Source organism: Gallinula chloropus, assembly GCF_964237585.1.
Source record: "Gallinula chloropus genome assembly, chromosome: 26".
NCBI classification, from domain to species: domain Eukaryota; kingdom Metazoa; phylum Chordata; class Aves; order Gruiformes; family Rallidae; genus Gallinula; species Gallinula chloropus.
The window spans coordinates 4,271,761-4,299,368 of NC_140111.1; the positions used below are offsets into that span (position 1 = coordinate 4,271,761).

The window sequence follows — 27,608 nt, forward strand, 5'->3', positions numbered from 1 at the left end:
CAGAAGGTCAGTGTTATTGTGACCATAAAGCCTGATGTGGTGGCAATGAACAAGGCAAATGGCATGTGAAGGTCCATGGCAAGGACAGGACCAAAGATGCTGAGTATCCAGAGTGGAAAGAAACATGGAAGGCTCTGAGCTACATGCAGAAGGTGTGGTGATGCATGGAGGCAGCAACCTGGGAGATGATATGGGTGGAAAGAGCAAGAAGGGACTGATGAAATGGCCTAGGGAGGCCCAACAAAACTCTCGTTCTGTTTGCATGCTGATGTCACTTCTGACATGAAATACGCTGGCACAGAGTTAACCAATCAGCCCTGTTAGAACAAATCTGAACTGGCACTAAACGTTTATTCCAGATCAGCACATTGAGTCATGGGGCTGTGGTATTTCTGCTGTAGCACTAAAAGCCCTCAAGTTGGATTTAGCATATCACTGAACTGCAGTTTTAAAGCACAGCTTCCCCATGTACTCATTCCTTTTGGGAAAAAAATACCCAAAAGAGCATCAAAGGACTCTCTTAGGACCTTCCCCTCCTATTCCTTCCATCTCATTTTTCAATTTGAGGAAATAAATTGTATGCTAATTTCACCTCCCTTCTCTAGGTTACTTCCTTTTGGCTGCTGCCTTTGGATACTGTTCCAGTGTCACTGAATATGCAAATACCATTTTGTTTGTCTTGCCTTGGGACAATGAAGTCTTTGAAATGTAGATGTGGGATCTTCAATTTGTCTTGCTAAGAACCTACTTTCTCTTTAACTCTTATTTTTTTTAAATACAATTCAGTAGAAGGGCTCTTCTGTCTTTCACTTTCCTTGCCAACCAGCCATTCACTCTCTTTCACAGTAATATATTTTATCTGGTCACTGGGTTTTTTTGCTGAATTACATACAAATTATGCATTTTTATAAACCATCCTCATCCAATGCCTTAGGAGCAGAACAGCTGTCTGTTTCTTCCCAGAATTACACAAGGTGTGAGCAGTAATACCTAAACACACCTGAGAGATGAACAGGCTACACAGACCCCTCTGGGTTTAGATGTGAGGACAAAGGGCTGTCAGATCTGACTCAAGGCCAAGACCCTTTTAGCTCAGTGCTGTGTACCCTGAGTGTGACCAGAAGAAATCCCTAAGGTGAGCAGGAACAGGATGAGTAGAAAATGACACCCAGCCAATGAAGCAACACAGCACTTAGATAGCAGGAAGTACCTGGAAATCTGGGACATCCATAAACACAGCAAACCTGTATTTGAGAAAGGGCCAACACAAAACAGGGTCACCCATGTGTCATAGAATCATGGAATCACAGGCTGGTTTGGGTTGAAAAGGACCTCAAAGCCCCCATCCCTCAGTGCCACCCCTGCCATGGACAGGGCCACCTTCCACTAGCCCAGGTTGCCCAAAGTCCCATCCAACCTGGCCTTGAACCCTGCCAGGGATCCAGGGGCAGCCACAGCTTCTCTAACCTGTTCCAGAGCTTCTCCACCCTCATAGATGGGAGAAGAAGGACTGAAAAAAATATATGTATCTTTTTGTACACTCACATAAAGATCCACATGATGTATTTATAAGTGTGGCTTGGCTGCTCTCCACCATCTTGGTCCATCATCTAAAATCTTACCCTAAAAAAGACCCTCTTACCTTTGTCTTCTTCCATGGAGATGTTCTTAACTTCCCTTGTCTTTTTAAAACCTCCCATACTAAGCTTTTGTCCACACAACTGAGTCCCTCACCCAGACCACTGACTGGTCAGTCCTGGAAAAGATTTTGATAGATGTAAAAAAAAAAATTATAGAAATGACAGTCTGTAATGGACAAGGATGTAAGAGCCAAGAATCCAAAAGCTGTCATACAAGCCCCTGTGAAACAGTCAGGGTGCAGCTCTGATGCAGAAATCCCTTCATATGCCCACTCAGCCCAGGACAGCCAGAAGAGTTACTGACTCCTCACCTGTACTGGGGGCAAATTTGCCCTTCCTGCTACTTTATGCCCATGCTTGATTAGCAGGCACCCACAGCAGGGGCATTTCCATTGCTGATTGACAATGAGCTACTGAGAAATGGCAAGATAATTCGTGGTTTGACTCTTGCCTTTCAACCCCACGACCCAATTCCCATCCTGAGCTGGTGTGTGGCTTCAGTGCTGTCCCTATGGTCTGCCTGTGGCCCCCAGAAAGGCAGAACTAAACTTCACTTCTTTGCTCCAGCATTGCCCATTTCCTGATTAGTTACCCCATGTGATCCTGCTCTGTAGGCAATCCACTCCTCACAAATGCTGTTCTTGGGGTCGTGCACCACTGAACACCCCAAATCACCCATTGTGGAGTTTGGTGACCACTGCTTGAATCCCTCTCATGAGTCCAAGCAGAAGTTTTACAAAAGGACCCAGAAGCAGATATCCATCACAAGTCAGGACTGGGGAAACAAAGACTACAGTGGGAAACAAAGACTATAGCAGGAAACAACCCAAAATCTGAGAAGTAAAAAGCACTTAAAATTAAAATACAGTAACAGATATTTCTTTTCAAAGAGAATTTAGGGAAAGTTCTCATGACAGCCTGTTTGTTATCTTGTAATTTCATGATAGGTTTGTTCATTGTTTCTCCAAGTTCTCCAGAATTTAAGGATGCTCAGAACACGTTTTGAAAAAGAAAAGGGAACGCTCTGCATTTCACAGTAAAATTGCAAAACCTCTTAAATATACTTTCAAGAATAGAAACAGCCTTGTTCAAAGAATGAACTGCCAGTGCAGTGAAGGGTGAAATGCAATAGGAAACTGACTTGATAAAAGGATAATTCCAGTAAATGAATAACACTTCCCTCATATCACACAAAATACATAATGCTCGGTTCATGAGAACAGCAACTGCAGCCCGTGTTCTGAACTGCTGCTCTGGCACTGGCCAACCTGGACATTGAGAGGACCATTTACAGTTGGGTGTAGCTGAAGAGCATGATGCTCCATGATCAAAAGTGACCCTAGATGATCAGCACAGCTAAAAATACTTTTATTTAATGTAATCTAATGCCGTTGAAAACGTTACCCCCAGTTGGCAAGAGGAGCATACAGGTGCATGTCCAGGGCCTGAGACTGCATGGATGGGATTTATACTCAGCAAAGAAAAAGGCTGAGGACAATTCATTTGGCCTTTATTAGAGAGCATTCATCCTCTGATTGGTTCACTCACCATAAAAGCAACACAGAGTAACTAGGCTAGGTAGGGACATTGAATTATTTGTTGGGCTCACTTCCTGAGCCCGAAGAGCTCCAGAAAGCACCACTAAGTATCAGATATACCATCTTCCTACCTCCCTCAAGTGCCAAGCATTATGGACAGCCTCTGAAGGCACAGCTACCAGTGACAAGTCATAAGTACCCAAGCCCCATGTGAATGTGGTCCTGTACAGTTGGAGCCAGAAGGGAACATTAACACTAGATGCTAACACACAACACAGTGAAGGTATGTGAACTGCTGCCTAACTCATCCTTGAGACTGATACTGATGTATTCAGAGCAATGGGACCAGGCCTTGTGCCACTGAGCACACCTCAAATGGAAGGTGTTTTCCTAATCATGTGAAAATGTTTTTATTTCAATAGGGATTGCAAATGCAGGGGACTGATGATAGGGGTTGGAGCAATAGTCATTGCTTGGAGTATGTCAAACAAGGTGATCATTTAGTCCTCCCCCCTTAAAAGAGGTGTCAAGGTGTCAAGGTCCTGCAGTAAATCTACATGGTGTGATGCTGGCAAGTGACAGACACTCCTCTGAGAACAGCCAACACTCTGGCCATACTGTGTTTGCATTTATGCTGAGTGAGGAGGAGGAAGACTCTGTCCTGCCAGGCCCTCTGAAGAACTGGGTTTCTGTTCCAGCATGGCCCACCTCTTTAAAACTCTTCTTCTAGCTGCTATGTTGGTGGCAGAAACAGCTGGAGCCCTTCTGAGGTCAGATAGTGGAATTTTAGCTAGAGGCATTTTTTGTCTCAACAGAGATGCCGCCTGTTTGTTCGGCTGAAAGATCTAAAGTTGAGGCCGCTGCAGCAGAAAACCACTTGCTTGGGCCAACCGCTGCCCACCCACCCTGGAATTACTCCAACACGCTCACTAGACCCCCCACCTCTTGTTTAATCTTTAATGCACCTCCAATTGCCCTAGGCTGGACACCACAGCAAGGCAGGCAAGATAGAAGTGATGATTAGCTCCCTGACCCCGCGTGCTATGCTGGGCATTGGGAAATGTATGTCTAATGGTTGACCCTCCATCGATCCCAACTGTGTCCTCCGGGCAGAAGGCATCATTAGCAGCAGCTTAGGATGGAAGGGCATGCAATACTTCTCATTCTCCTGGGTGTAGGCATATGAAAAAGCCACAGGCACAGCAGACCTGTCCTACCTGTTCCTGCTCCCCTGGCTCTCAGTTTGGCTTCTCTTAGTATCTAGTGTAATACAGAATGGGGGAGAAATGAACAAGAGTGCCCTGTATGTAGCCCTTTCAGTGCTTTCCTTGTTCCTTTTCTTCCTGTCATACCCATCCTGTGCCATAGAGAACCAGCTCTTGCACTAACAGGACAACTTCCCTATCTCCAACCTGTCTACAGCCTCTAACATCTGCCCAGGCACTAACACAAAATCCACCAACAACTGCATCTCACTGTTTACCCAGCCTCTAACATCTACGCCCAGTTTTAGTGAAAGACTGTGCTGGAATGGGAATACAGGGAGGGAAATAGACTAAGAGAGTCACTGGATCCCACCAAAGAAGAACTTCTCCAAAGCTGGAGCAATCCAAGATCTAAGGTCAAGCATTCTCAAATATGACAAAAGGTGGTGTAGTCAACAACGGCAAGGGAACTCAGACCAGAAAAGGCAACACAAAATAGAAAAAGAAATCAATTTTATGGCAAACATATGAAATAAGGGAACTTCTCTCTAACTAATGAATTGGGAACAACAAAATAAGAGTTTGAGAACCTAAATGTTGAAGAAGAAAGCAGAAAGAAATTGAAGAGATGAGGGAGCTTAGAAGATAGCTGGATAGCTCCATTGCTGTCACATCCCATGGGCTAGACACCAGCATGCAAAGGCTTCCTAGAGAGCAGAACAAAACTAAATTCTCCTAAGGGAAATAATTTCTATAAGGACAAGCAACTGGTTAAGCAACACTGAAGATGTGCTTTGTCCAGGTTAGTCCATCTAGTGGGCACTGGTCTGTGTATGAATGGAGCCTCGGTGGTATTTTGAGAACAGATTTACATGGCAGGAAGAAATTACCCAATTGAAAATATCATTCAAGATACTTTGGTGAGAGAGACTGAAGTCAGGCATGGTAGTATCAAGATCAGTTACATTTGAATCAATTAATTGGCTGCATGATTTAAGGTGACCAGCACAGGTCCATAAATGTCTTCCTGGATGTGGATAATGCAGATAAGGGAGTGAGGAGGAGAAGTAGGGCAGGTTAAGAAGGTTAAGGGAATATTACTTGGTTGGCCATATTGCCCATGGCACCATATTGTCCACCAACATAGGAATTTTCTTACTTTTACTTTCCACCCAGGTGATGTAACTTGTCCATTGCTTTACCCTCCTTTATCTGACTGTCTTTTCCACCTGCAGAGTTCACAGAGGAATCACCCAGCTTTCCCATTTTTCATTTTGACATTTATCCAAGTCACAGTAGTCTTCAGCTCAAAACACTTCCCTACACTTAGATTTCTCTGCTAGGAAGAAATTGTTTTTATTAAATGTACCCCAAGGGTGGAACATCAAAAACCATTCTCACTTCATCAACTCTGAAACTAGCTGTTGACCTTGATTTTATTGTCCTGACACTCTTCATCCCTGAACTGGGGCGAATTCTGTTTATGGCCACATCCATTTTCCTTTGGGTATGCCCTTCTTTGGTAGGAGTATCTTTAAACCACCACAGCATTGCAAAGGATAGTGATGGATAATTCTGTGCCCCACTACAGTTGTTGTCAGCCTCACACCCACAGTTTATACTTTATTCCTGAAAGATACAACACTTTTCTACTTTTGGGATCTTCTTTACAGAGTTGCCAACTCATCAGATATTTACCAGCTGGAAATTAATCTCCATTGCTCAGAGAATGCAATAGAATAAATACAGATGTACTAGCTTAATTCAGGGGCAGTTCAGCTGTTTAAGACATGGATGTCCAGTCTAAGCTGTTATCAAAATCTTTAACTTAGAAGTGGAACAGCTGTTGTTTCAGTTAGCAAGGCAAATTGAAGTGGAGGTAAGACCAGGATCCCTCATTTACAGGAACAGAGGGTAGCAGATATAGCAAAATACAGCACTTGATATGAAAATATGCCTGAGAGAGTGATAAATATTCTTTAAAAATTAAAGAAAGAGATGGGAATGGATGTTTTAAAAACTAAATGCCACATCCATGTTGTCTCCTTCAAGAAAGCTAGAAAATGTAAATCCCATGAGAGTGGATGCTTCTTAAGATGTATGATTTGTAAAGAGTTGGTTCCACCTCAGAATTAAGATAAGTTTGGGGGTCTTATGCTTTTGAGAAATAACTTTGCTGAGCTGCAGTGGCAGCTGATATTATGAAGTCAGGGTGGAGGAAAAGGCATTTCTACAGCAGAGGTTAATCAGGATCTCTGTGACATGGTGGTCCAGTCAACCAGTCACAGAAAATGTCTTCCTGTCACAAACTCAGTAAAAGGCAAGAGACTTAAATGTCCATAAAAGAAACTTCCATTTGGTGTTCTGTTTTGGTTTGGGTGTTGGGTTGGGGGGTTTTGGGGTTTTTTTTTCCCCTAGCAGGACAAATACTGAAGCAATGAAAGAAATCGCCTAGATAACTGTAGAACCCTTTCACTTTTATCTCTGTTCAAGCCACAGGCTTGTCTTATCTTTCCCACAATGCCACAATGTGCAGCTCCTATGAGCTATCTGTTCCCCCTATCCTGTTCACTCCCTCCCTATATCTTTGCTTTTCAGTAAGTCCCAAGGAATCCAATAAAGACTCCTGCAGGGATTTGTAGCAACACATTCCTTTTCCATCATCATCTGCACTTTGAGCAAAGCTCACCTCTTATATATCTCTTCTGACAGAATATGAAACCACAAGTATTTTAAGCTGAGACAAAGAAAGTAGAGGCCTGTAATCCAAACTGACAGCAACATTATTAATCGGGGAAGAAGAGGCTGAGCAGAGCAGATTGCTCAGAGATCTAAGAAATGGCATCGTGTTGGGAGGGGGCTCCCAGGTCATTCTGGACACTCTGGATGGGCTGCAGAGCCCCTCACCTTGAGGACACCAGATCAGTCCCCAAAGGCAATAGCAGGAACAGAGATACAAGACCACCCGGTGTTGAAGCACAACCATTCCTTGAAGCTCATCCATTCCAGCGTCTGCTTTTCTTCAGGGCCTGGTCTGAATGCTACTGCTTTGATCAGATCACTGGGGAAAGCGGGGCAGGCCCCTTTTTTCAAAATGCCTTAGTAAGGTCTTTTACTGGTGCAGGGCCTTACTCCTAACTAACAGTGCTCTCCTGTGTGTAGCTTTCTCAGCTGCGTGTCGTTCTGTTGGCAGTGGCAGGTTGGGCCATCACCATATTGACTAGGCCCTGACACAGATAGCAGGGGAGCTGGGATATGCTGAGGTAAATCACTGCATGGTGCACTCCACAGTTATGGAGGGGATAAGTATGAACAACACTGCAGCTGGATATGGACTCCCCCTCTACACACCCGAGCATTTTGATGAAACCTCCTGAAGACTTTTTACAGTTGATGGAGGAATAAGGGAGCTGAGTTCAAGAAGTGCCTTCCTCTCTGGGAGGGACCTAGACAAGAAGCTCATGTTCAAGGGTCTGCACATTGTTCACATGAATTGGATGAGTCCCAACCATGCTATTTAAATAAGCTTGGTTACAAGGTAATCCACAATATTCCTTAAATCAGTCATCTGCTTTTAATTGCACAAGATTATTGTGGTTTTCTGCAACTTTTACTGTGAATAATTTGCACTAGTCCAACCACCAGCATTTTTTTAACGTGGCTATGCCAGGAGCAAACTGCTCAATTAACATCTCTAATAGACAATTGCAATTGCTTTATCAGTCTCATTTATATTGATTCAGAATAGGCAATAATTATTTTGGATTTTAAAACCAGATCATATTCTGCCACCACATAAAATGAATCACTCAAGATACAGAAAGTATCCTTCATACCTAGAAAGGAGGAGCATATCCTACTTAATTTATCAAAGAGGGAGATAAGTGGATGACATGGAAGGAAGAGACTTCCAAGAACAGATATCTGTTTATTGTAATAGGTAATGAGCAATGTGAGTTAGCAGTTTGTGGCTAAAACTAGACAGATTTATATTACATCTCATGTCGGCTTTTCCATCATTTTCTGGGCTTCAATGAAACCAGTCATCAATTCAACATGACATTTTCCCCTCCTCCCCATAACCTCTCCAGAAGGCCAAGATTTGTTAAGCATCATTGCTAATAACTCCAACTTCCTACCCAATTCCTTTTAACCTCACAGCTGAATTTATTTGACCCAGTCACTACAAAAGGACATAACAACTTGTGTAGAAACCAAAGGGATAAGAAGGAGCTCATTGTTGCAGTTGAGTATAACTGCATCATCACACCACTGGTCTGAAACTCTGGGCTGTAGAATTGCTATATTTACATGTATTAGTAAAGAATTTAAATGTAGGAGAGAATTTCAGTCTAGGAGAAGTGAGTCATTTACCTCTCTTCATATCAAAGAAGCAGAAAATTAGAGAATTAAGGAATAGAGTCTTAGAATCATAGGATCACAGATTGGTTTGGGTTGGAAGGGACCTCAAAGATCATCTAGTGCCAACCTGAACAGCCTATGCACACTGTGAAGTAGTTACTTAGGTTCCCATCATGCTCAGCTAAGACAGCTGCTTTTGGTCCCATGAACTGCATCCACCTTATGGAAACTCAGTCTTGTGTGGGTGGGAAGGGCCCTCAAACCCACCCAGTGCCACTCCTTTCCGTGGGCAGGAACACCCACCCCTAGCCCTGGGTGCCAAAAGCCCCATCCAACTAATGAGTGAGTTATATTAACATCTGGGGGCCTAGTATCAGCCTGGGCATCTTTGTACTGTGCTGTCCAAAATACAATAGTTGAGTGGGTGGGGTAGTTAGTTGCCCACGGTCACAGACATATCCCCAAGAGTTAGGAAAATGATGTTGGAATCATGTGTCAGGGGAGAAGATGGCCACAATGCTCTGCCCCCCAAAAAACCTTTGCTTGGATGCCGGGGGCTGATGGTTGAGGAGGGCGCTGGGTTATCGCTGTAAAAACAACCTAATACGACATGCCACTGTCTGTCTTGCAGAAATCTCATTTGACCTTGGGCTATGAGCCACAGACTAAACCTCCTGTTCAAACCTGACCCAGGTCTTTCCACAGCCTGAGCAGGAAGAAACGTGAGACGTAAGGCTGGCAGCTCTGGTTCCTGATGTGTGTGACCCTCCCCCTTCAGCAGTTCCCCCATCGCTTCCGGAGCTGGGGTGGGAAAAGAGCCCCCTGTCCTCCCCAACACCTGCATGGGCTGTGGCTCTTGGAGCCTCTGGGCACGCAGAGCAAGCCAGAGTAGCTCAGCACAGAGGAGGGGAAAACATGTTTAGGAGATTTTTTTTAATAAAAGTGTGCTGGTTTCAGGTGACCTCAGGGTGTTTTTGGATAGTAGGGAGATGATCTTTCTCCCCCTCTCCCAAGGCAGTAACACAACAGGCCCAGCTTGGATCAGTGCAAGCTGCTGATCTTTATTTCTCTGTCTTCCATGCTGCTGGGCTTGTCCAGGCAAAGAGCAAACATCTGCTGGCAAGTGAGGTTGGGAAAGGGCTTTCCACCTCATGGACTTGTGTCCTGGCTTCTGCTCACTTTTGCCCATAGCTGAGTGACACTACAGTTTCTTAGTCGTGTTCTTGGGGCTCTTTTTCCCTTCCTCCGTTTCCTTTTCTCCATCATTAGACCCACTGAATTCAGGGAGGGGTAAATGGATTAAATACCAGGGGAACTTGCCCCAGAATTGAAAAAAAAAAGAGACAGGAATATCAAAACAAGCCTGATTTTGGACTGAGATCAACACAAAAGGGATGAGTACCTTTTCACATCTCCCAGCTCTCAGAGACCAGGGGACTCTGTGGTGGGAAATGGAGTGACTACATGAGTACTCCAACTCAGACCATGCTGACAGCTCTTCCCAGGACAAGCAAAAGCCCCAAAAGGCAAAGAGAAGTGCCCTGCAGATGAGCATAAACCACAGCTGTAGCCACAAAGGGAGCAGGGAGACCAACCACCATTCTCCCTTTCCACATACAATGTCTTTTACCTGCATGGGTGAGCAGCCTGCTTACATGGTATGGCTGGATTTGGCCCTGCTTACCCTGCTAACCCCAGCCATGCCCCTATGCTCCCAAGGTATTTTTGCACTGGATCTTGCCTAGGGCAGTGCAATGCCATGAATAACTTTCCTACTAAAAGCAAGAGGGGATGGAGAAGTGGAAGAGGTGGGTGGTTTTGGCAAGAGCAGCACAGAGGGAAGGATAAAGAGTCTGGGTTGAATTAGGGATGGGGGAGGGAGCAGAGGCTGAGTAAAAAGCAAAGTGAGGCAAGGGACACTGGAGGAAAACCAGAACATCAGGCCAGGTGGCAGCCAAGAAGAAGGTGGTATCGAAGCAAATACAGGGCATGGATTTGTGGTTCTACAACAGGACTGGGAAAGCTCAGATTCACAGCAGAGCTCTTCCAAGAGTCAACAGGTGACTCAGATGAACAATTGACTTAATAAGCAAGAGCTGAATCCAAGAAGACCTCCTTTTGGGGACATTTCCACATAGCGTGGTCTTGGTCAGCTTCTTCCTCTTGTCCATACAGAGAGTGATGTCACCAGACCCAATGGTGTCACACAGGAAGACCTGTGACGCTCCCAAGAACAAACACCTGGAGCAGTGCTGGAGGTCCATGCTAAGGACACACAGCTCACACTCTGCAGCTGTCACTGTAGAGGATGTTTGATTTGCACAACAGTTTAGACACAATTGTGGATGAGAGGGAAAAATTCTTTGGTTAGGAGTTGCCAGGGCTACCCAGGGTTGCTGACACCCTGGGCATGAAACAGGAGTATGACTTGTGCTATTTATTAATTGCTTCCATTGAGCTGCATGCTCTCCAAAAGCAATGGGACATTGACCATCCATGATGCTACTTAGAGAAGCAGTCTGGTCTAGAAGACACTGATCTGTCAGGAAATGGTCTTTCCCTAAACACATCATGCAAACTACCTTATGTCTTTGTGTCCAGGGCTCCCACTGCTCTCTTGCCCAGTGATTGTAGTGACTTCAGAGAGCTTCCTGGAGGTCTCCACTGCCTGGGAGAGTGGCAGCAAGGCTGGCTGGTAGCTGTCACAGTGTATCTACCCCAAACCCAGCACTTCTCCCAAAAAACCAGGAGGCCTGACTGGCCTTGATGGTCCAACTTTCCTCCATCCAGCCAGACGGGGGATTTTCAGCATGGTCGCACAAATGAGCAGGCATCCTACTTGCCTCATTTGCCAGAAGCTCTTTCCCATGACACTTTAATCCCACTGCGACAGGAACAAGCAGCACGAGATTTCACTGCACACACCCAGCACATGCACAACCCCTCCACTCTGTGCAGCCTCAATAGGACTGGGAAAACAAATACCCTAAATCACAATTAGCCCAGGAACAGATAATCTCTGGAAAACTACCTGTCTGCTAAGGGCTCCTCTGGCCCCTTGTGTGCCCAGGCTCTGTTCCGTCTGATGCTGCAGAGGGAGGGTGGCATATCTCACCATGTTCTGCCACCCAGTTCTCTGCCAATGTTCCTTTATTCTAGGAGCATTTCCTCTCAGCAAGATTTGAGGTTTCCATTTGGCATCTTCTTCAGACACAGCCTGTGGCCATGGCCCTTCCTCTGGCCTTGTGTGGTCACTGCTAAGCACCACAGTGTGATGAGGTGCCACCATGCTGTGGTGGCCTGGTGCCAGAACAAGGTCTGGGGGAGCTTTTTGGGATCACCTGGTAAACCCACTCTCAGCTGTTCCTCAGGACTGCTGGAGCCAGCAGCTCCCATGTGCCCAAGATGAAGGGCAAGAAGGGAGTCATCACTGAAGCAGGCAGCCAGCTCCATCATCTCTCCTATGATCTGGTGTTCCACTACATGCCCACAGGATTCCCTCAGACAATGACCTTTGTCTCCCCAGGGAGCCTGAGGGGCACAGGGTACCTTGGAGTGATGCCTTTGAGGCTGAGCAAGTTCTGCACCAGTCGCATCAGCCCAGTTGCCAAGTTCCACCAACTGTCACATCCAAACAGCTGACACAGAGGCACCAGCAGCAGAACAGAGCAACCAGGTACAGGAGGATCCCATCTGGTTTTGCTATGAACACTACTGATGTGTTCTTGACGAGATTTGCCTTGAGATTTTCTGGGCAGAAATAGACATTTCCAGTTATCTTCTGGAGATGGTGCAGGTAAAGGAGAATTAGAGGAATAATGTCAATGTGCCAGTGGAGGAACAGAGTTAATCAAAGCTATTTGCTGGGGATGATGCTTGAAAGGCAGAAATCCACATTCTTAGAAAACAATTGGTCTTTATTTACTGACAAGAACACCAGCAGTGCAGACACAAGTGCAATGCTGGACAAGAGAACCAGCTACACAAATATGCATGTTATAATCAAAGGGATTATATAAAAATTAAGACAAGGTACAAGCAGGACTGTAAAGCAACTTAAAACCCATAGCACCATTTTCTTTCTAGAGGATACATAAGAAATATAAATAACACCCATACTTCTTGTCACAAAAGTTGTACACCTTGAGGTAGACAAATGTTGTATTTCCCTTAAAGCACAGACTTTTTTTTTTTTTTCAAGTGACATAATATTGTTGAAATTGGCCTTCCAGTCTCACAAGAGGTGTCTGAGGGTATACTGCATGAGTGGGACTTGTTACTCTGCTCATGAGTCTCTCTTGGCTTACATGGCCCTATTTCTTGAGCTAACAAAGCATTGCACTGCCCTTCCATCACAGCAACAGAGCTATGTGGATCCCATGTTATTATAAGCCTCAAGGAATTACTGGTATCCAATCATTTTATGGGGCAGCCTCCAGATACGTGATTTCTACCCAAGCAGGTTCAGCTCTTCATTTGGACATGGTGGAGACCATCCACTTCCTACGCTTCAGTAAAACTCCTCTGATGGATTGTTACTTCCCTCCTGCACTGAGCATGATCCACCACCACCAAAACCAGCACACCAGGAGAGGCAATAAAAACTGCACTAGGAACCAGGATACAAGGACCAGGAGTAACCTGTGCCTGCAGCATAGACCTTGTGTGGGTAAGGAGGATACAGCCAGCTAGGAGCATTACAACTACCACTGTTCTAAGGTTACTTGGAAGGTACAGAAGAAAGGATCCATCCTTAGCCAAAAAGCTCTACAGGAAAGCATGTGAACCTCAGATTTTTAACATTGAGTGTCACGTTGAGGTACATTTGCACTTTGGAAAGGGTAGGTTTATAGCCAGGGCGTTAAGCATTCACTTTTGCTGCTGAAAAGATTTCCATGCCAAGACTGAAGTGTGTTCCCCTTATATCTCCAGCCCATTATTCACTAACTTCTTTGCACAGATAACCAGAGGTGGCACATCCACTGGATTTGTAGCGCATCGTAAAGGTTGCAGCAACATTAAAAAGGTCACACAGGGATCAAATGGAGGTCCAAGTCTTCACATATCATGTCTCCAGGAGGTGGCAGAAGAGCTTTGCTCAAGATGATGTTTGATCTTGATTCTTCAAGAAAATACAATTCAAGCCTAAAAATGCCAAACAGGCCCAAGTTTTGTTTCCTGCTCGCACAAAGACTCCCATTGCTGTTAGTTGAAGTAAATCATGTTTCTGTATATCAACCTAATTTATCTCAAATTTGGCTGATAAAACAGCCCTGGATAACTGAAGGGGATGGAGGAAAGGGAAAATTAAGCTATTTGCCTCAAGCAAACTTTTTCACTTCCTTATCCCCAGCACCATTTCTAAAAGGCAAAGTGTTGGAGGATACCAAGAGGCGTGATAGCAGCATTGCCTCCAACTCAAAATACACTCAAGTCTTTTCCCCAGACCTCATAAGGGGCATTTTAAATTATTTGTTTACCATCAGCTTTCCTTGTTGAGGCTGTCTGTTCTGATTGGCAAGGGTTGAACAGAAAGCTTTTCAACTGCAGCAGGGAAGGGCTGAAACAGGCTTTGAGTTAAGCTTGCAGAGAGCAAAGCCAGAGGACATCAGACTTCCTTGTCCAGACTTGGCTTAACAGTTAACAACCAAAATTTACTTCAGCCAGATGCCAAACCTCCATATTCCACCAAACTCACCCCAAAGATACCAGAGAATGAACCATCTCTTCCTCAGAGCTTCTCCATTTCTCAACCAGCAATGACTAATGCATGACAAGGAGCTGCAGGCATAAAGTTCCCCTTGGTACATTAGAAAAACAGTACTTAATTTTCTCCTGAAATATCTTTTTGTCCAGTTCTTATTCAACTATTTCCCACCTGGTGCCAGGACTTCCAGGCACAGCCTCACCTTTCAATTTGTTTTGTTGACATTATTCTTTGAATTCAATAAAGTTCTCGTGAGATGCCCATGGGACTCTGCTAACCCAACATTCAAGACAAAGGGCAGCTCCACCTCATAGCTGCTGGCAGAAAGACTGGACAAAAACATGGTATGGCTTGGATGCTGCCAGTTTCAACAGATCACAGCTCAAGCAGCCACACAGATCACTGCTAAAAACCTCCAGTGCTAGAGGTTATCCCTGCACATTTCACAGACACCAGCGTTTCCAGTGGCAAGGGACACAACCTCAAAAGCATCAATGTCCATTCAATGTGGGCTACAGACAAAAATCAAGGTATTTTTCAAGTGCTGCAAAGTAGTGTCTAATTCTCTCTCCTTTGCCTGAAAGACTGCCAAAGGACCAATTCAGTCCAAAATACCCCCACCAAAGAGGCTTGATCTAGTTGCCTAAATAGAGGTGTGTAGTCCCCTTGCCACAAACGTGTCCTTTAGTTCCCACTGACATCAGTGGTTCAGCTGAAAAGGACACAAATAACAAAGGTTGCAAGTTCTACCCTATTCCTCTCTGTCTAAAGAGTCATCTCATTGTCCTTCTGGTCTTGTTGGGTCTCTTGTGCAAAACACCTAATGTGCCTCTGAAATGTGTTCACCTACTGCTTGAAACGATCCAACATTTGGAGCCAGATAAAGGATATTATTAAAATAACACTTTCTGCTCTGTGGAAGACAGGTTTGCCTTAGGATGGGAGAATAAGTTTAGAGATTTGAAATGTGCTGGTAGGAAAATGAAAGGTGTTAGTGACACTGACCCAGGTAACATGACTAGGAGGTTAGAGAAGTGCTTTTTCCTCTTCAAAAAACTTCATGGCAAAGCTGGAGACAGAATTTATTAAAGCCACTGAAAACCATTTTTATCCTGAGTGAGCTCTTGCCTAAAATGACCTTGGGCAAACCCTTTTACCTGATTTGCACGATGTGTGAGTCCAACCTGCAGAATCTGTGTTTCTGTTTGCTGGAACCCCCTTAGTTCACTTGATCAGCATTAGCCCAAAGGAGAAATAGAAAGAAATGAGACCATCAAGAACACTTCCCACCACTGAGGAGCATCCTAGCTGCCCTCAAATTATGACATCTAAGTGTGGAGGTGCACACATAGAAATTACTGGCTAGTGGACAACTAAGTGCAACGTTGATAAAAGCAGAGGACAGAGTGGTGCATCTCCCACTTGAAACCCAAAGCTACACTCCCCCTCTCCTCCCACTGAGTCTCAGTCCCTGTTTAAATGAAAATGATCCATGCAATGGTGTAGGATCCCCAAATAACCCCTCCTGTGATGTGGTACTCCTTCCACTCCAACGCTGGACAAGGCAGGAGGTCAGTGGGTCAGGTGGCTTTACCAGTGTAGAGCAGAGCTAGTTCCTTTGTTGCTTCACCTATGTTGCTGGTTCCTAACAATTTTAACTCATGGGATGATTTTTATTTGAATGCTCAATGTTGAGACTTGTGGGAAGATTTCAACTCCAAAAGGATTAAAAGCAACATTTAAATGATGGAGTGCTCAATATTAAATTTTTGGGCATTTAGGAGGTGAAAAAGTAAAAGGCCAATTAACCCAATTACCCAATTTGCAGTATTATGTCTGTCATAAGTGTTTAAATTCCATTCAAGTCAACTTGAGCCAGAAAAAAGGATAAAAAGGAATAAGCCCATAGAAGGACATGTAGCCAAAGGGAAGGTGTCAGTGGTCTCTAAGCAGACAATGGCTTGATCTGCTCTGAGGCAGTTGTCTTCCATCCTTTTATCAAGCAGAAATCAAAAACAGTTATAAAAAGCAAAAGGCAACAAGGTCAAGATAAAGAGAGTGTGAGTGTACACTCATCACTGCAAAGTCATTATTCAAAGTGTGTGTAAATGAACAGATGAGCTTCCTGGCATCAGCACATCCACACTCAAGAGCTGGAGTAGACAGGTGAGATCTTACTCTGTCCCATTGAAGCCTTGTCTGATTCAACCTATGGATCAGTCCAGCTAAACAACCTAAACCAGTGTCTACATCCACTGTGTTGCCAATGAGTTTTGATCTGAGATAAGGATCTAAATCTTCTTTTAAGCACCAGCCCATCTCCACACCGATATCCTGCTTTCTAGTTTACAGCCTTTACCAAAACTGAGCAAATAGAGCAGCTTTGACATCTTGAGGACTCTCCAGAGCTGCTCACAGTATAAACACTCTAACTGCTGCTGCAGGATTAACCAGAAGAGCCCTGGAGCAAGCAAATGCACTGCCAAGCTCTGTAATACTGCTCAACACCCCGCTGGGTTGTGCTACACCCCTCAATGTGTGCCTGACATCCAGGACAGGGACTGCCTCACTGCCATTGCCAAGGCTGCTCCCCAAGACACAGAAACAAACCTGGAAGTTCCCATTGCGTTCAGCTGGAAGTCATCTGGGAAAATGTGACTCAGCATCAGGGGATCACAACTCTGTAATAGACTCTGCTCTTTCCCCCATATCAGCTCCTCGTGCCAGCTGCCTGCGTTGTCTAGATATACCCAACTCCTCAGTGCAGAGATTGTCACTCATGAGTTGCAGATTTGTTAAGATGCCCCTTAAGTTCCTGATTCCCTTCAAGAGATTTCCCCTGTCATTAGCACAGGGCAGAACCATGGGATGTGAATCACTTCGGGCACCAGGGCAAAATACAGCCCCACACAGCAGACAAAAAGGGGGCTGAAAGTCTGATTGTGAATTAAAAAAACAAAAAGAAAAGAGGTGATTGTCATCATCCCCCTGGATCCACCACCATAAAAACCGCCCTGCAAGGCAGTGTGCAGCAGAGGAGTGACTTTACAGACTGAGCTGAGTTCCTGTGATACACACACTGTAACAGAGGTAATTCCAGGTCTCCTGTGTACAGCAAGGTTAAAACGTGATGAAAATGTGCTTGGAGTCCAAACCCTCCACCTGGGAGGTGATGGACGTGAGGTCTACTTGTTTGTAAACTGGTATTTGTGAGGCACAGTTCTTGCATCAAGATGAGACTACTCAACAGTGTGTCTTCAACGCAGAAAGGATTCAGCCAGCTCCCAGAGAACAGCACCAAAACCCCCCTGCTGCTGGAGTCACTTTGCCTTGGGGCAGGAACATGACTGTCCCCACTCCATCAGGATCCCATCTCTGGTTAGTTGCCACCCCAGTCCCTTAGTTCTATTCTCCCCAGGAACCAGGATACAAGCCCTCAGTATTTCAGTGTCACCATCCCACCATGCATTTACATAAGTGCAAGTGAGGGATGGAGCAGGGGGATATTCCTGCAGACAAGAATATAAGTTTTAGCTCAAGGGAGTTATTTTTGACTGCTCCAGTGTTTCTGCTGTCCCCACATTGCCCCCCACTCTCTGTCCCTCCTTCCTGGCCTGGTACCTGGCGAAACCTCTGGTTTTCACCCCTCACACAGGGACTCTCCTCAGACCAGAGGATCTCAACAATGAGATGATAGGAGCACTGGGCATTTTTGGTCCTTACTTTTGCCCTCACCCCATAGCAGAGAATCATGTCTCTCTCTCTCCCTGTTGCCTTCTCATACTCTAGGACTTGTCTTGACACTCTACCACTGACTTTACTGCTTGCAGCTGTAGACCACTTCTTCCTGCATGCACTGCTGGCACTCAACGTAGCAGCACCACTGCACCTGACAGTGGCAAGAGAAGGTAACCAGGCGGCTCTGGGTGTTATAACCTCGTCCACAGCACATGCTGTCACAGTTGCCTTCCCGAGAGCAGGTCCTCCCAGCAGTTCCCAGGGAGTATTTGCTGGGACGACAGAAACTGGGGGAGTCTTCCACATACACCAGGTCAGTAGAGCGGGGGGAAGCGGGGTGCTTGGGAGAATGGCTGTGTCGCTGGGGGCCAGCCAGCTCTGAGTGTCCCACAGCATCATTGGTGGTGCTGAAGACCTTGACGGCGTCATCGTAGCGCAGCTTCAGCAGTCGACCAATCTCATGGAAAGGTGAAAGCTGCTTCCAGCATGTCCGGACAGCACATGAGCCAGAGACACCATGGCACTTGCATGTAGTTTTGAGACCGTTTTTCACAGCCTGATGAGGAAGAGAAGTGGTAGTCATTATCTGCCAGGACCATGGGCCTAGTTCTGGGTGGAGGTAACACCTCAGGTTGCAAATGGTCTGGAAGCACTGCAGTTTTATTGGTATTATCCTTATTTTACAGAAAAGAAACTAAACCAAAGACACCATGTTTTAGGAATGGCTAGAGAGTTGACTGGTGAGTGAGAAAGTAACAGGCCTGAATGAGGACAAATGGCCAAATACTGAGTATTTTTTAATGAAGTTTCTTTGGAATAGCAGGAGTAGCCAACCATGAAACTGGAGTCAAGCATTTTAGCCTGGAGAAGAGAACACTGAGAGGGGATCTCATCCACACTTACTGATATCTAAAGGGTGGCTGTCCAGAGGACAGGGCCAGACTCTTCTCAGTGGTGCCCAGTGACAGGACACAATGGGCACAACCAGAACACAGGAAGGTCCATCCCAACATGAGGAAAAACATCTTCATACTGCAGGTGCCTGAGCACTGGGACAGGCTGCCCAGAGAGCTTGGGGAGTCTCCTTCTCTGGAGAGATCCCAAACCTGCCTGGACACGACCTTTTGCAACCTGCTTTAGACGATCCTGCTTTAGCAGGGGGGTTGGACTAGGTGATTTCCAGAGGTCCCTGCCAACCTCTCCTATTCTGTGATTCTATGAAACTTACTGTATCCAGCATAGTGGACTCCCTTTGGTGTATTCAAATTGAGACAGTGCTCTAATCAAATAAGCAATTGGACTCAGCAAATAGAAAACAGTGACAAGTCAGAAGCACGTAACACCTGGCCAAAATGCTTGATTTAGTGGTCTCCCTGACACAAACCTGTGACACAACTAGGTCCATCCTAAATCACCAGCAGACTCATAATCGATGTCAAAAGTGTCAACCCTTAATCTACTGCACATGTCATACCAGGTCTGAAGCTCTAGCTGTTCTCAAAACCCCATGTGGCCATGACATAACCCATGGAGTCATTCAGCCAGTGGGTTTTACAGCTGTTACAGTGCTGCATATCTCTGTCACTCAGCCTCTAATACCACTGTCAGATATGGGATGATACTCTGCCACTTCAAACCTGCAGCTCCTCACATCCAAGTTCAGGGAGTCTTCCAGGGAGCTCTCAGTACCATAAGGTCCATAACATACAGGTAACCAGGCTGGTTTGTGAGTAGAAGCAGTGAATACACTTCTCACAAACAGCCTTGGCTGAGGATGGGTTAGGAAAGTGCAAGTACAATGAGTTGTAACTTCTTTCCAGGCCTGCCCTCTGCAGCTCCTCACCTTGATGCCAACATTGGTGTTGTGGATGTCCACCTTGGCCCGCAGGTCTTTGCCAATCCTCTTCTGACCCAAGAACTTTTTCAGGAACTTGGTGCTGTACTTGAGGTTGTCTCCACAAACACCCCACTGCCAGGCCTTGCGGTTCTCCAGGTCTGGAGAGTCGTCGCAGGTGCAGCGCTCCATGCGCCCGGCACTACACGCTCTGGCCAAGGAGTGGGTCAGAGCTGCAGAGGACACTGCATAGAGGAAGGCAGTTTCTTTAAAACCTGCACAGGAGAAGGATTAAGAAAGGGTAGGAACAGGAGAGGTAAAATAAGGTGTTCATCTACCTCTCTGGCTCTCACAACTGTCCCCAAGCTAAAACAAAGCACAAAACTTAGAAACACAAAGAGACAAAACTCTTCCATTACCTGCAGATGGTTCCCAACAGAGAATCTCAATATCAGGTTTGAAACACCCTAGTCTCACCTGGTGGCAGTAACTGATTCAATATGGAGAGAGACGACCACACATGTATCAAGGGATGGGTGGCAACAGCCAAACAGTCCTGGGAAAATACTCAACTGCAAAAAGTGACAGTCACAAAACTCTGTCCTCACCCACACCTCAGAGGTGTGAGTAGAAGCTGTCACTGAAATCATGTGCCTTAAAATCAGGAAATACTTAGTAGAGACTGAAAAAAGAAATTGAAAAATATGACCCATTCTTTTAAAAATATTTTAATTGCAGCTGTGTTGCCACAATAATATTATTTCATATGGAATGATCACATGAATTTGAGTAGGAAAGGTGCTGTGTTGAGGAACATCTTGGGCAGGAAGGACAGACTCTCCAGCAGGAGTGGATTTTCTGACTTCTTTGTAAAGTGTCCACTCCCACTGTCTGTGGTCATGTTTGCTGATGCCATTATTCTTTCTAAAGCAGGCTTCCCAGTTAGGCTACGTTTGCCCTGAGGTATGTTGACCATGACACACCATGACATTTTAAACAGGAAAGAAAGTACAGTGCCTGAAAAGAAATTCTGCCTGAAGACAGGGGATTAGTAAGGAATCAGTTATGGCAACCATGAACTCCCCACAGAAGTTCCAGAAAATGCTGATTGACACAAATCTGACCTAAACCCCAAAATGTTTTGTTTTGATTACTTACCTCCTCTCCTATCTAATCCAGAGGGAAAAATCTTAGTATTTTGTCTAAAGTTTATTTGCAGAAAACAAAACAAAACAATTAATGGGAAATTGCTTAACAAGTCCACAATTTAGGAAGTAGGACAAGGAAGAGAGAGACAGGTGACTGATTAATAGCTCAGGCTGCAGGAATGGATAAGATTGGCCAAAATTGACCAAAAAAGTGGTTTAGAAAAATAGATCATTGATATATTGATGGAAGGCAACACATGGGAGCAAACAAACATTCCACATGGGAAAATTCCAAATTTCTTTCCACATCAGAAGGAAACAAATCTGTTTCCACAAAAAAAATGGAAGACAGAACTACAGAGACCTGGTCTAGTTAGCAGTTATCCCTGCTTTGAGCAGAGGTTGGAAGGGGCCTTTAGAATTCATCCAGTCCAACCTCAAATCTTTCCATCATTCTGTTCCCTCAAGGAATTCCCATCCAGCTGTAATAATAGATCAGACCACTGACTGCTGAGATCCGGGTGAGGTCACCATAAATCTGACCAGAGAAGAGGACAGAGTTCTTCTGATACCTCAGTGAGAATTAGGAAACATTGGGTAGTCATGAACATAACAAGAGATGTTGCATTAGCAACTTCAATATAGACTTCATAGGAGTTCACTGGCATTCCAGAATTTTAGATGAAGGTTATAGCAGAAGTATAGATGCAGATAAGATTATTGAGAAAATGTAGAGAAAGTCAAGGAGATGAATCAACAGATTACTTCATACCTCACCAATTTAGTTACCTTATCACTAGGACAAATAACTTGCAACTAAGCTCTCTGGTTGATAATGCTCTATAAAAGCTCAGAGGTTCTAGAAGGATAATGAAAAAATGCCACCAAATACATCAAAAGTTTTGGAAAAGCTAATATGGGGGACAGTCAGCACAGGTTATGGACAGCAACATGATGTTCAGACATTTTCAAATCGTGGCTAAGCAAAAAGAAGGATCTAAGAGAGGACAAAATACATTTGATATCCCAAATCTGAAAAATAATTCCAGTAGCTAATCTCCAATTGTTTACCAGATTCCCATTGTCCTATCTGACATACTGATGCCAGAAGAGAGGAGCGCATTTCAGAAACACTTTTGCATACCATATAAAACTAGCAATACCAGTCAGCTCCACATACCCTGCTAAATCTGACTTTGTGGAATACCACACTGCTTCTGCTATTTCTGACCACTGATGGTTTGGTTTCTTCTGTGGCACTCCACGTAAGTGCTGGCCAGATTTCAACCCACTTGAAATCAGAGACCATTGCTTGTGGTCAGGCCACTGCAGACAGCAGTAACTCATGATAACGAGGATGCTTTTAAATTGTCTCCTTCTTCTCCCTCCCTCCCACCTCCTTTTATGGCAAAGGTTCAATGTCACTAGGCTGCCAAATGCTTCTCCAAAAAGTCTAAGATGATTCCTTCTACTTTGCCATAAGGGACTGATCACTGTTCAATCATGAGGGTAAGAGAAGAAGTGTATGGTACTTAAGTCCTTGGGGAATAACAAGGAGCAACAGAGCAGCTGTTGAAACTGGATTTTCAGTAGGACATAGCACAAATGGGCAGGAATCAGCTCCAACAAACAAGATTGAGATCTAAACGGAGGTTTCTCCATGTGTTCTGGGTATTTATCCTCCCACTATGTCAATGGAGGTCTTGTCACCACAGCCTGGACACAATACTGTGGCTGTCAGGGTCTGGTTTAGGGATGACTAACTCTCCTGACCCCATTGGCTGAGTTGCCAGTGATTATAATACTCGGTGCAAGGGGAAACATCTAAATGCAGATGACTTTGCTTATCAGTTTGGTTGCAAACATCCAGCAGAGAGTTCAATTTCAAGATATTGAAGCAAATCATCTCCCCCTGGTAGGACATTGCACACGTCTAAGTCTTTCCCCTAAACTCTCTGGAATTACTTCTTGTCTTAGCAGCCTATAAATATGGAAAGATGTTTTCTGCAATGGCAAGGCACTGGTCTGTGGTGTGGTGTGCTCTAGACCACAAGGAGAACTATAACAGGAGGAGTTTAGCCATGTGGTGATTCTGCCAAAGGCAAGATGCTCAAGGTCAAAGATTTTTCAATAGTCCAGACAAGATGCTGTGAGCATTTCAAAGCAAGTGGAAGAGGCATCTCTCTTGGAAACAAAACAAAACAGAAAACAGACAGACTCCAACAACAAATCCAACCAAGCAAACAAAACTAATTAGAACACAATAAAGAGTAGATGACAAAGCTATAGAACTGTAGAAACATTTAGGATAGAAGACTTCACAAAGTCTTTAGTGCAACTTCCTGCTCAAACCAGGGCTAACTCCAATGCCAGATGAAGTTGCCCAGGGTTTTGTCCAAGTGAGACCTCAAAATCTCCAGTGATGGAAATTCTGCATCCTTGAGCCACCGCTCTTGTACTGTACCATTCCTAGATTCTTCATGGCATCAATGAAACCACTGCTTGAAGGTGAAAGAATCTGACTAATGGGAAGCAAAGAAATGGATTGATGGAGGGAAGGGTCGTAAAGCACTTGTTTCCTCAGGATTTTTCTGACTGGATCTGAGCTGTCTTTGCTACAGGCATTTATTTTCCCCAAATCACCATGTTGTTTGAGATTCAGTACTGCTTATCTGACCTCCAGCAGCAACTGGCTGTTTTTATGGCAGCCAAAAGATCATCCTTGCTTGACAAATTTTATATGAAGAGACCAGTTGCCACCATGGAACAAGATGGCTTGAAATCTTCATCCTGAGGGTGGTGAGACACTGGCACAGGTTTCCCAGAGAGGTGGTGGAGCCCCCATCCCTGGAGACACTCAAGGTCAGGGTGGATGAAGCAATCTGATCTAGTGAAAGGCATCCCTGCTCACTGCAGGGGGATTGGATTAGATGGCTGTTGAAGGTCCCTTCCAACCAAACATAGTCTGATTCTGTGATTCTATGAAATGTCTGTCCAGAATAATTTGAAATTACCTATTTTCATGGATTTTAAAAGAAGTGGAGAAGGAATGCAGAAGAATTTGGCATGGATCAGTGAAGTGTAATAGCCATCACAATTGACTGTAATATTCTTGGAGTGATTGTAGGTTATGCAAAGAGAGTTTTCCAGATGTATCCAGAGGAGTGTTGGTGTAAAACAACAAATAGTACAGACTATGAAATAAATTTGGCATCTCAAAAGCCAAAAAGCTCCTTGGCATTTTTTATTTTTTCTTAACTTACTGAAAGGCTGTAAATATAGGGGAAAAGATGGTGGCATCTGGAGAAGCAGGGAAAGCATAGGCGATCCAGATCTGTCAGGGAAGATTTTCAGTTGTCACTGCAAATTAACTGTGTCTTTTCACCAATTACAAAAATGAATCATCTCACTGGGACATGATGTGTTTTCCCTTCTTACTCTCTTAATACCATTAAAGATGGTTAAAAAAGTGTGTGTTTTGCTTTATGTTTTCTCTAGGATCGTGGCAATATCAAATCATTTAATCATTTCTAAAACTCTTCTTCTCTCCTTGGGAGAAAGGAGCATAGTCCATTGTCTGACCAACAATTTTCAAGGCAGCAACAAAACAGCATTAGGAATATGTGAAAAACAGATCAAAAGTGGCAGCTGAAAGGGTTCATGTTCTCTGTGAAAGAAACTAACCTGCTTGGAAGTTAAAGGAAAATGAGAACTAATAATTGCTTCCAGCCAACTGTCCTTTCATATAGGAGATGAATATAGCATACTTTTCTGTATTAAATCATCATTTGATCCCTAAGATTGTGTAATAAAAGTTTTCAAACACTTATCCTCATCTGCCAAAACAGGTTTTAAATTACAGGTGATATTTTATTTTGTCAGTCAGGAGTCCATGGCAATGTTGAGGCATGCCATCAGCAGATAATTAAATGTTTTCCAGCTATTTGAAGATGACAATTATTCAATTGTCATTTTCAAGTTCTTTGAGGTTGATGAAGGTACAGATGTCAGAAAGTCACTCAAAATGATCATCGACAGCTCGTTCCACGGTGTGCTAAAAAAATTCACAACAGAGCCTTGGAATGAAGTAAATCTGATCTTGTATGTCCTGGCTTACAAAAATATTAGCTTGATATTTACTGTGAAAGTACTGATAATTTTAAATAGAAATGTTAAAAAAGTTGCAATCCCAATGCTAATGAAAATTAACTTTTTATTTCATCAAAGTTAACATTGGCCATTCAGCCCCATTTTTTTAATAAACATTCACTTAATATTATCAAAGGACTGAAACTCAATAATACTAAAGACTGAAACTTAGTAAATGCTAATAAACATTATTGAAGGGGTGACACTCAGTAGTAGGCTGGTCAGATGTTTGGATGAGGAGAGGTTCAGCAGAGTGTATGGTCTAACTTTATTCTATTTTTCTCAAACTCCTACCATTTAAAGGATTTTTTACTCTCCTTCCTACCTCGAATACAAAGCTTACAGAACATTTTCTTCCCCTAAAGCCACCTGTGAAACAGAAGCCAGGTGGCTCTTCTGTCCACTCTGTCTGACCTTCTGCAGAAACTCCAAAGAGATGGGAGGCAATCTTAGGAGGTATTTGTCAACAAGATCTGAAATGTCTGCACTGAAATGCCTTGACACTGATAAACAGCCTTTACAAACTGTTAATTAGGATTCAATTCCGTATCTGAGAACAACAAAGATTTACATACAAAAATATTCAGAGCTATAGAGAGTATTTTTTTTTAAATGTGCCTTGACATAAAGCACTAACTCTTATTTTTTCACAGCATCACCCACAATGGCTAGGCAAGGAAAAGGGTCAGCTTTCCCAGGAAATTCTGGTCTTGGATAAAAAACAGACACTGAGGGTGCGAACTTCCTTCTATGTGTCAATCTATGACAAACCACACAGCAAAGATGAGGATAAGGTGTATTTTGTGGCAAAAGGGCCCAAATCAGCTCCCTTTCCTAGCTGAAACAGATGATCTCTGCCCTCCCTGGTTACTGCTCTGTTTTGCTTAATTCCTAATGCATATATATTATAAAGACCACAGAATTTCAGGGGTTGGAAGGGACAAGATGATCTCTGCCCTCCCTGGTTACTGCTCTGTTTTGCTTAATTCCTAATGCATATATATTATAAAGACCACAGAATTTCAGGGGTTGGAAGGGACCTCTAGAGATCATTAAGTCCAACCCCCCTGCCAAAGCAGGGTCCCTAGGACAAGTCACACAGGTAAATATGAAGTGATCACAGAATCACAAGGTTGGAAGAGACCTTTGAAGATCATCAAGTCCAACCATTCCCATCCTAAGCTAAACCAGACCCTAAGTACCTCATCTACCCTTTTTTTGAACACATCCAGGGAAGGTGACTCAACACCCTCCCTGGGCAGCCTGTTCCAGCCCTGACAACTCTTTCAGTAAAAAAATTTTTTCTAATATCCAATCTAAATCTGCCCTGGTGCAGCTTGAGCCCATTTCCCCTTGTCCTATCTTCTGTCACCTGGCTGAAGAGACCATCGCCCACCTCTCTACAACCTCCCTTCAGATAGTTGTAGGTGGTGATGAGGCCTCCCCTCAGCCTCCTCTTCTCCAGGCTGAGCACCCCCAGCTCCCTCAGCTGCTCCTCAGAGGATTTGCCCTCCAGGAGCTACAGCACCAAGTGAGATTTTTACACTGCAAACAAAAACTACCTTGTACCTCGCTTCAGCAGGCTGGTGCGTCCCTCCAGGCTGCAGTTCCAGCGCTCGCTGCGGAACTGGTACTGGCATTCCATGATCCCAAGCCGGATGGCATCCCGCAAGGTCTCGGCCAAGCCAGGTTCCCTCCGGCAAAGCCTCTTCTGCTTGCGGGACAGCTTCAGCAAGTCACACTGCTTCACGTGGACCTTCCCCTGGGCAGAGTTTGTGGAAGGTCCCAAGGATGGGAAGTGGGTCAGAGCTTCTTTCCCAGTCAAGCTGGAAGAAAGCAGAAAAAGCAGTGAGTTCTGGAAGGTGGAAGTCATGGAGGAGAAATGGTGATCAGAGGGATGGGTAATATTCAGAATGGTGCTTGTGAGGGTATCAGAGAATCACAGAATCCCCTGAGCTGGGAGGGACCCATAAGGCCCATCGAGTCCAACTCCTGGCCCCACACAGGCCCAGCCCAGTCAGAGCTGCACTGAGGGCATCGTCCAGACGCTTCGTGCCCTCAGCCCAGCTCAGGGCTGTGACCCCTTCCCTGGGGAGCCTGTGCCAGTGCCTGACCCCCCTCTCAGTCCAGAACCTCTTCCTGACACCCAGCCTGAACCTCCCCTGGTGCAGCTTCACACCATCCCCTTGGGTTCTGTCCCTGGTCCCCAAAGGGATATATCACCACCTGCCCCTTTGCTCCCCTACTCAGGAAGCCACAGGTCTCCCCTCAGCCTCCACAGTACAAA

The 27,608-nt window shown here is 44.7% G+C and overlaps 1 protein-coding gene across 1 annotated transcript; it reads right to left on the reverse strand.

Moving 5' to 3' along the window:
- Positions 1–18,269: 18,269 nt before the first annotated feature.
- On the reverse strand, positions 18,270–27,140 carry WNT9B (Wnt family member 9B; the record flags this gene model as incomplete). Its single annotated transcript, XM_084275573.1, has 3 exons — positions 26,891–27,140; positions 20,034–20,299; positions 18,270–18,746 (listed from the first exon to the last, which is right to left on the reverse strand). The coding sequence occupies exons 1-3, from the start codon at positions 26,964–26,966 to the stop codon at positions 18,270–18,272; spliced, it is 819 nt and encodes a 272-aa protein (XP_084131699.1). The 5' UTR covers positions 26,967–27,140.
- Between the last annotated feature and the right edge of the window lie 468 nt (positions 27,141–27,608).